The sequence below is a fragment of the Rhea americana genome, unplaced genomic scaffold (assembly GCF_003343005.1).
Source record: "Rhea americana isolate MKP2758 unplaced genomic scaffold, rheAme1 scaffold_255, whole genome shotgun sequence".
Classification (NCBI taxonomy): Eukaryota; Metazoa; Chordata; class Aves; order Rheiformes; family Rheidae; genus Rhea; species Rhea americana.
The window spans coordinates 757,604-767,497 of record NW_028186374.1 but is presented as its reverse complement, the minus strand read 5'-3'; the positions used below and the strand labels follow the sequence as shown (position 1 = coordinate 767,497).

Genomic DNA, 9,894 nt, shown 5'->3' with positions numbered 1-9,894 from the left:
TGTCTGGCGCGRCGCTGCGGGACGCGAACCTGGTTTCGGCACGGCCCCTGCCGGCCACCGTGGCTGGCGCCGCGGCGCGTTTCCGCCAGCCAATGAGAGGTGGCTGCGGGCCGGCTTCCGGCCGCGGCGGCCGCTGGGAGCGGAAGCGGAAGCGGCCTGGGGGCGGCGGCGGCGGCGGGCGGGCGATGCCGCTGCACCGGGTGCCGCCGCGGCTCTGGGCCGCGCTGCGGCTGCGCGAGGGCATTTGCGCGCGGTTGCCCGCGCACTACCTGGCGGCGCTGCAGGACGACACGCCGCCCACGCCCGTGCACTGGCGGCCGCTGGGCGTGCGCTACCGGCGGAACGCGCGCACCGGGCAGCGCGAGCGCGTGCAGGACGTGCCGGTGCCCGTGTACCTGCCGCCCGCCGCTCACGAGGGGCTCTGGGGCGGCGAGGGCTGGATCCGTGGCTTCCGCTATGCCCGCAACGATAAGGTGAGCGCCCCTTCCCCTTCCCGTTCCCCCCGCCTCCCCCGGCCGGGGCGCCGGCCTGGGCCCGAGGGCGGCCCGGTTGGGAGGCGTCAGCGCCGGCCCCCTGAGCGGCCGTTCCCGCGCAGCTCTCCACCCGGCTGCCGAAGACGTGGAAGCCGCAGCTCTTCAGCCGCCAGTTCTACAGCGAGATCCTCGACGCGACGCTGACCATCACCGTCACCATGCGGACGCTGGACCTCATCGACGAGGCTTACGGCTTCGACTTCTACATCCTGAAGGCAAGAGCGCGCAGCGGGGCCCGGCGGGGCTCACCGGCCCGCCCAGCGGGGCCTGCAGAGGCGCTGGGCGCATCGGGTCAGCGAATGCGCAGCCCTGGCTGAACGCATGCAGGCACTGATGCGTTAGTGCAGCCCTAAAGCCTCCAGTCTTTAATACGCTCTTAATTTAAGCAGCTCAGCGTTGAAGATCAGAATCGTGACCGAGTTAGCTGCAGAAAAAGTCTGGRGGATCTTCTCCCCTCTCCCTTTAAAGTCAGCACAGCATGGATAGATTGCTTTTGTTGTGCACACACTGCCAGACTCTTAGCTGTGTAGCAGCAGGTCTGTTAGAGATGCATGTCAACATCAGACTTTATTCCTCCAGACCCCAAAGGCAGATATGTGCTCAAAGCTSGGGATGGACTTGAAGCGAACGATGCTGCTGCGACTTGCGCGGAAGGATCCTAAGTTGCATCCTGACGACCCAGCCAGAAGAGAGGCAATTTATCATAAGTATCGGGTGGGTGCCTGACCTGCAGGTCGTGCTCCGGTGTGTACACTGATGTTTGCTGRTTGTCCAGATTGATAATATCCTATTTGTCTCATTGCTTTGCAAGCCAGAGTTCATGCCTCTGTTTTTAGGGTTAAGGGTATGAGTGGAGAAGACCTAAGGGTTACTTGTCAGGTTTTGTTTCTCTGTGGGCTGTAGACTTCACTATTGATCAGTTAGGAAGACAAAAACCTCTCTCTTTGGCGTGAGCCAGGTCCTTGAGAGTCTGCAGAAAGCATCACTAAGAGCTGGCACCCCTAATAGTAAGGACCACTTAGTGACACTGCAGCGGGAAGGCCCAACTGCATTTATGTGATCATGGTTTAACTTTGTGCAGCTGCTGAAGCAAGCATAGAAAGCATCCACAGCCTGCAGGGGCGTGTGGAGAAACTGCCACAGAGCTGTAAAAAGGAGAGATATAGCAACATACAGGAACGATCAGAGAATGGAAGGCGCTGGCAAAGGGAAAAGGAGAAAAGTGAACTTTGCCTGCCAAAAATGGGATGAGCAAGGAAACGATATTTAAGTCTTTTGGCTGTAATCCTCTTCTTACTTGATCCTGTGTTTGTGTGAGTTGGTCCTAGAGGGGATTTGTGTGTTGGTCACCTGGAGAGATTAAACRAAAGTTTCTTCTTTTATCACAGGAATTTGTGATTCCAGAAGAGGAAGCTGAATGGGTTGGCCTGAGTTTAGAAGAAGCAGTAGAAAAACAGAGGCTTCTAGAAAAGAAGGTGAGTTTCTAAGGYAATGCTTGTTCTGTGGACGCAGTGGTGTGTTAGCTACATCAGGCTGCAGATCCAGTTGATCTTCTGAGCTGCTCAGGCACTCCCTACAAAGGGATGTGGTGCTCCAAAATTYCTGAGCTGCCTCAGGAGTTTGAGCATGTAAAACACAGGCTGGGTTGAAGTGCATTGTAAAGCCAGATCTCCCAAATAGGGAAGGGATTTTTTTGTGGGGGCAGCTCATATTTTGTCCCCTCTGGCGTGACCATCTTTGTTTTGTTGCCTTCTGGTTCGCTGCTTGTGCTTTGGGACACAGGGATGCAAGTTCAGGGCTCGCTCAATTTGCAGCCCAGTCACTGCTGCTCACGAGTTGGTGAGARGCGATAATGCCAAGAGGGGAGCACGCCCGGCAGCTGCTGAGGCACAAGGGCTTCCTGACAGGGGCAGGGTCTCCTGGTGATGCTTCCCCTCGTCTTTTAGCTCCTCTTGCAGCTGCAGCAGGAACAGGGAGATCATTAGCACCGTGTGAGATGATGCCGAGCACCTGAACCTTGTGGGCTTCCAGCTTCTTGAAGGAATATTTTCTCCCTGAGGGCCTCAGTACAGCTCTGATGTAGTGCAACGTGAGAAGGGAGGGAAGTGTTTTTAGATGGAAAGGGGTTGTTAGGAGTCCTTGCTGACTTCRTCTAAAGGCAGCACTTGGCAAAACTGATAAAAGTCCCAAGCAAATTCCTATAATCTTTGGAAATTACAGGCTAACAAGCAGCTGTATATGGAGGAGCAGCRCAGCACGCTGCTTTGTTCAGCCGCTGAAACAACCTGGCCCCTCTTCCTCYGAGTCTGGTTGTCAGCACTCCTGTGGCGCTGTCTCCCTGGGCTGACTACGTGCTGGGGAAAGGGCACTTGTCCTCTTGAGAGGAGTGAAGATATTTGTGAGTCTCACCAGCGTCAGAGACCACAGACAAGGTCCCAGGTTGCTCTTTCTTCCTACCCCTGTAACTGATACTCTCTAGGCTCCCARCCATTGCCCTTGTCAGGCTGTAGACTGGTTGAGTGGTACCTGCTCTAATAGTGCAGGTGTGTGAGTATGGGTTGTCACAGCCAGGGCACCTGGCTGTCTTTATTCCCTGCTAGACTTTATACCTTGCTGCTGCTCAGGTTCGGTCCTTTCACGTAGCTTACCCTGCACTTTCTTCCAGGACCCTGTCCCACTCTTCAAAGTGTATGCTGAAGAGCTTGTCAACCAACTGAAAGAAGATGCACTTCAGAAGAAGTAGAAGAAAAAAAAGCTTTGAAGCAACTCTCTGCTGCAGATCAAGCTGTGGGGTTCAGTGAGTCTTCTGTCGGAGCCATGCTTGTGTGGAAAGGGCCACACTGATAACTGCAACATCCTCATGGGAGCACGTGCATCAAAGTTCAACAGTAGCAGCTTAAATTCAATGAAGAGTAGTTCCTGCYGGTTGAGAAAAGAACTTCTGCCTTGTGGCTTCTAAAGGTGTTCATATAAGACTGACTTCATGCGGTTCTTATGCCTGTGCAAATAGMTGACTGCTGTTTAGACCCTGATCCCTGATACAAAATGAAACGTACATATTTGGCGTACCCRTAAACTTTTCTGTTCACTGCACACTAATGTGTTACAGCGTGGRGTTGCAAGACTCGGTGGTGGTGTGACTTAGTTCAGGACGCCAGCCCCCTTTTGCAGAAGAGAGATTGTTGCGCCTTGAAAGCGTGGCCCCAAACCGTGCGCCGCAGGCAGATGCCTGCCAGCAGGTGGGGCTGAGCTCCCCAGTCACAGCCGCAGCCTGCTGTACCGCTCACTCTAACCCCTCGGGTTCCAGKTCTGTTTCAAGTTCATGGCTTTTAAACCTTGTATTGGTAAAAGTTTAATTGAGACGGGAGTTCAAGCCTTTGGCAATGGTTCATGGTAATTACATACTGGTGAACAGCACTGTGTCTCTCTCTGGCGTCCTCTGTAAAGCTCCGTGGTCCTCCCTGCAGTGGGTTTCAGGGTGGAGAAAGAGCAGGCTGTCCTCCCTTTCCCTTCAGCTGCAGGGTCAGGGAAAAGTGCAGAGCTTGCAGGACGTGCTTTCTATAAGCCTTCTCCCACTGGACTGCTGCTGGCTCCTAAAAGTGTCTTAAGGTGAGACATGCTTCCCCTCTCCAGTGTGTAAGGCTGGAAGTACCATCTTCTCTGAGCCAAAAGATCTGCGATGGTAGAGGACCTGAGCTTGTAGAGCAGCACGTGGCTGGTTCGCTCTGCAAGGAAATGTGGGATYGCAAGGGAAACGAAATTCTCAGCCTTTATTCTGCGTGGGAGAGGGGTGCTGCAGAGGGGTGATTGCTGGGAGGGCGCAGAGCAGTGCGTAAGGCAGTGCTAGGTGATGGGAAGGAGGAAGACAGTAGAGGGGGACATTACCTAAATGGTGGCATTTCATGAAGAGCAAGAGACTTCTCTACTGCTCTCWGGTCTTGGAGCAGGATGGAACCCTGGCAAGAGGCATTTGAGCCAGCAGGTGAGTGTGACACAGCTGTGCAGTGCCTGACTGGCAGTGGTGGCACGGTGGGGGCTGCCAGGCTGGGGCTGTGTTGTCTCTGCCTGCAGCCCAGAACATGGGCRCAGGATGCTCAGCGCTGCAGGAGAGAAGCAGGGTGGCAGAGCCTGGAGCGTTTCCAGCCTGCCTGTGTGTCCAAGCTCTGGCGAATTTGCACAAAGGTCACGTTTGCCTAATTAATGGTTCTTAGCTGGGCCAACAGAATGACATTTGGTTACTTTCTTGCTCTTCTGCAGCTGAGCTGAGTGGGAAGCTGCTGCCCAGCTCCTCAGGGATCCTGACACTCTGCCCTTGTTAGAGATAATTAGCTGGGACAAGCTCCTTGTTGACAGCTCTGCTCATCATTAGGGCTAGCGCAGCTCATGCATTTTAATGCAGCTCTGAGCGAAGCTCCAGATTGTGGCTCTGCCCCAGCCCCTCTCTGTATCTGCTGGAATCTGCCAGCTCTGCCGCCTGTGTGGATCCAACCGCTCTGCGCAGCTGTAGCAGTGCGTGTTTGACCCCTGCCCCCACCTGGATCCTGGCATCTCTCAACCCTGTTGGAGACCTTCCTAGTGCCTCACAGCTCCTTGGTGGTGGTGGGGACCGTTTGGGATGGTTGTGAGAGTAATTATCAGCTCCTCCTCTTAACTCAGGGCTAGACCATAGCCATGAAAAATTCTCTTCCAGTTCTGTGTTGCCTCTGTCTCTGGGGAAGAATTTCAGCTGTATGAGTTCCCAGCTAGAGTGCTGGCTCTTACCAGCACTCAAAGTTGGCTCCGTTCATCAGCGCTTCTCGTTATGCGTGCCTGTTCTGCAGGGTTTGTTGCCTTAGGAAGGTTTGGGAGGTAGCAAAGAAGTGGGGATAAAGGATGTGAGATTAAACCAGACTGCAGTGAGGCCCGGGTGGCTTTYGCAAAGACCTGTGCCACAGGAAGGGGGCAGTGGGCTAGTGCAGGGTGAGCAAAGTGCGCTCTGCAGAAGTGCGGTAGGTGCTGCGGGAGTGATGGGTGCTGTGTGGAAGGCACTGAGCACGTGGTTAATCCTGCTTTTTCTCCCTGGCCTTTGAGAGGGATCCCCTCCATTCTCTCATCCTGCCTTCACTGTGAAACCTTCTCCTTGCTCCTTTCCCTATACCCAAGTCTGATGCAGCTGGAAGCTTCCCCTGAGTCCTTCTCCTGGGGTGGACCAGTTTTGGGAGCCTCCTCTTCCACTCTGGTCCCGTCTGCCGCCCCCCCCCCCACACACACACACAGCTGGGGTCCAGAGGTCTGACCTCCCAAAGGCACAGCAGAGCTGTGCCAGCACGAGGGCTGCTGTGCTGTGCCCTTGTGTTTGGCCAAGACAGAGCGACTGGGCATCGGCAGGCTGAGGATGGAGGGGGTTGCTCCAAGCCTGAGCTCTGCTACTGAGCACGCCACGTGGAGATGCTCTCTCCTAACTCGAGGAAAGGTGGAAACTCTGCTTCCAACACTAGCAATGTTGTAGCTTCAGAGAAGTCAAGTCCATGGTTGCAGAGCCACGACCATGCAGGGCTGGCTCACGCTTCTGCCAGGCAAGATAGCAAATATCTTGCGGGGAGGGAAAGAGCCCCTGTCCAGGCTTTCAAGTATTTTGGCCTGTGATACTGACGGTGCTGAGGAGGCGGAGGGATAGCTCAGGGCCCGGTGTTAGCCTTGTCCTGGTTTTGTGCCTGTTCGCAGTCCTGAGCCCAATCAAGAGCTTGGCTCTGCTTGGCTGGAGAGACCGTAGTGGTTTGTTTTACATCTGTCTAGGGGGGCTCAGTCTTGCAGATCTCAAGATTTTTTCACCCCCCTGAGAGGGRGGATTGGAGGAGCTGGTAATTTGTCATGTCAGCAACATAGTCTTGCGGCTGCAAGATCCCAGGAAGCTGCAAATGCCTCGGAGCTCTTTCYAAGATCACCTTGAATTTGGCAGCTTAAGGCAAGACTGAGGGAGCAGAGGAGGCAGCTTGGTGTGGATGGTGCCCCCAGAGTCTCTGGGGCCCTCTGATTGCACTTTGAAACTGGAAGGTGTCTCTTGCCCCATGCAGTGGTGGTGGTGGKGGGGCTTTGCCAGTGACCAGGAGGTGTTGGAGAGAGGACGGTGGCTGCGGTGTCTCCAAGTGCTGAGGAGCTCGCTTTCCCTTTCTCCTTCCCTACGAGAGCAGCAGCTGGCCCCTTGTTTACCTGCTGCTGCCAATGTTCTTCACGGTGTCCCCAGAGCGCTGCTCTCCCCGGGCAGCCAGAGCCGGCGGGTTTGCCAGCGAGCCGCAGGCAAGGCAGGGCTGTCACGGTCCAGCGCCGTCTCTCAGCCTTACCGAACTGTGTCCTGCATGAAATGAACTATTTTTAAAAGCTCATTAGATTAAAAAGAAAAAAGGAGGGAGGCAAACAAGGCATTAATCCCTTCTCTATAGACTAGCTTAAATTGCTAATTCTCTAGTCAATTAATTCACTAATTTGCTAATTTATGTGCTTATGAACGAAATAGTTGCCTAACCAGTGGTCGTGATGGGGGTGTCCCCTGAACTGCGCTGGGAAGCAGGAGAGCCTGAGCAGCCAGCTGCCGGKGGGTCTGCCTCAAAGGCTGTTCGGGTGAGTTGATGTATTTGGACCTTCCGGCTCCAAAGTTCGCTCCAACCCATCCATATTGGTCACTTCAGTTATTGGACAAGAACTTTCTTAATTCCAAAGAGATTTGGTCTTTTCAGGTGTTATCAAGCTGTTCCTTATAAAGCTGTGAGGATAGCAGACCTCATTATTTCTGTCCTCGAGCATCCAGCACACACGTTGCCCTCGCTTTAGCCTAACAGCGTTGCTTGCAGCAGGCACCAGGCCTTAGCATGAGCCGAGTGTTAATCCCAAGTCAATCCGGAGAGCGGAGCTGGCAGAAAGGAGAAGGCTCCAGGGCGGCACCGCCCGCCCGAGCAGACCTTGCTTGCTCTGCAGCTCTAACGACTTCTTTTGCTTTTTCATGAGCTTTTGTTGGCTGAAGCCGCTCCAAAAGGCTTTGTGTGGGAGACCTAGGCGCAGAAGGGATCCACTTCTCAGAAGGGGGAACAGCAAAGATGTTTTTGGTGAGACAGAAGCAAATGGAAAAATCTGCAGGCAAACTGCAGGGAGGAGCAGGAGGAAAGCTTTGTGCCATGCAATTCCTGGGCAAGACAGCTGCTAGCTGGCACCGCGACCAYGTAATCACTGGTTCATTTGATTTTCTGTGCCGTGATTGCAGCCAGCRCTGGGAGGATTTATGGCAAAGCAGGAGAATGAAGCTAGTCGTCCAAGCCTAGTGCTCTGCCTGGGGCTCGCCTGCAAGCCTGGCGCTGTCTGCTGTCGCGGATCAGCATCGCTCAGCAGTGGATCTGTAAGCGCAAAAACGGGAAGGTGCTGGGACTGCCTTGCATCGCACCGGGGCTCCGCGAGGACGCGCGCTGCAGCCCTGCCCGGCCAACGGAGGGACTTGGTGACGTCCCGAGAGCTGCTGGCCTGGCAGAGCCACTGCTGGGGGAGGCCAGCTTGAAGGCCTCTTGCCACGAGCATGTCCGATGGTGACAGCTCTTCCCAGACCAGCCCTGCAGTGCCACCTYGGTTCAGAGAAAGGCACAAAGCGGTGTGTCCTCCACCCAAAGCCGTGCAGCCTGGGAAGGGGCGACCCCCACCCCCAGCTCCCTAGCCGAGTGGAGCCAGACGACCCCCCAGCCCAGCCCAACCAATGCGATTCAAATGCAGAAGCAGGGAAGTGGTAGTGGCAGATGATAGAACAAATGTCAGTCAGAAATTGGGGCCTGGGAGGTTCAGGTTGGACATCAGAAAGATCTTCTCCTGGAGGGTGACTACAGCCCATGGACAGGTCAGCTGAGAGGAAGGTCCCTGGTCTTGGAGGTTTCCAAGGTGCAGCTGGACAAAGCCGTATCACCCTGATCTACTGTTGAGAACAGCCCTGCTCCAACTGGAGCATTGGAGTAGTGACCTCCAGGATCCCTGCACCAGCTCTGTAGGTATCTGTAAGTGCTTCTTGTGCTGGCAGGAGACAGAAACCCTCATGGGATATGGAGGTGCCTGGCTCAGCTGGCACTGCTGTCTGGCTCGGTGCTGGTGGCTGGAGCAATCATCCCTAAATCATCTCTAAAACCARCCCTGCAAAACCCAATAATGCAGAGAAAAAGATTGGGTAGAGCACCCAAGCTGGGAAAGGTGAGTTAAGGTGGYTAAACTAACTCTGCCTTTTAGCAACACCAGGAAACAGGTCCAGACTTTGCGTTTGTGAATTCCCAAATTAATTTAGGCTGGTACCTTAAAACAACTTCAGATTTTTCTTTGTCTCTTTTGTGACTCCCAGCAAGCTGTGGTCACTTACCAAAAAATAGCTTGAGGTTAAGGCCTCATTTATTAACAAAGCTGTTTTCTCACCCATTTTAATTCCTGAATTAAACAGCATTTTATTTGCAAACTCCCAACAAACCCATCTGTACCCCAAGGCTGAAATGTTTTGTGAGCATTACCAAAACCAGCACATCCCCACCTTTCATGGAGACCTCAAAGCTGAGTCTGGGTTTTCACTTGTAGCTTTGAGGATCTCATTTTGGAGTATCCATTGGTGGTACTGTAAAGGGACTCGAGTTTCAGGAGTGCTGTGAAGCTGTGCTCTGGACGTGCCTCCTTTCTATGTGACTGATTRTGAACCCAGAGTCAGCGTGGGTGAAAATGTAGCCTGAAAGTCATCCTGCATCAAAAAGAGAGGAGATCTAGAAACGTAGTGGGCGATTCCAGCAAACTCACTTCAAGTATTGATGTCTTGTTTGCTTTTAAATCGACGGGGCTGTCATTTAGACTAAATTCCCACCAAAAAGCTGGRCTYAGATGTTTGGTTGTGCCTGGGGTGMACACAGACTGTGCTGACCCTGACAGCTCTGCACTCTGCTTGGGATTCACATCATATCGTTTAGATGGAAATGGCAACAAACGTGGACGTGGCTCAGCTCGTGAGCAATCCACGGTGAATCGCTCTAGGCTTTCGGGATCAAGATAGCCTGTGAGGAGAAGCTGAAGTTGTGGGTTTGATCACCCTGCAGAAGAGGAGGCGGAGGTGGATCCAATAGCATCTTGTGCTGCCCACAGGGTTACAAGGTTGGACAACAGAGCCAGGCTCATCTTGGAGTGTCAGAGGGAAGGGCAAGAAGTCATGGGCAGCAAAAAGGGAAACTCTGGACATAAAGAAGGAAATCTTCCCCAGGAGAGTGATGCAGATAGGGACAGGGTCTGGAGAGATGGTGGGACCTCCATCCTTGGARCTTTCCAGAACTCTACTGGGCAAGGCCCTGAGCAACCTGTTCYAGCTYTGCAGTCAGTCCTGCTCAGA

At 53.9% G+C, this 9,894-nt stretch overlaps 1 protein-coding gene across 1 annotated transcript; it reads left to right on the top strand.

Annotated features, from left to right (window-relative positions):
- Positions 1-147: 147 nt before the first annotated feature.
- On the top strand, positions 148-3,950 carry MRPL28 (mitochondrial ribosomal protein L28). Its single transcript, XM_085307215.1, has 5 exons — positions 148-473; positions 596-748; positions 1,113-1,247; positions 1,922-2,008; positions 3,199-3,950. Exons 1-5 carry the CDS (start codon positions 186-188, stop codon positions 3,274-3,276), a joined length of 741 nt encoding a protein of 246 aa, XP_085163341.1. The 5' UTR covers positions 148-185; the 3' UTR covers positions 3,277-3,950.
- The last annotated feature ends 5,944 nt before the right edge of the window (positions 3,951-9,894 follow it).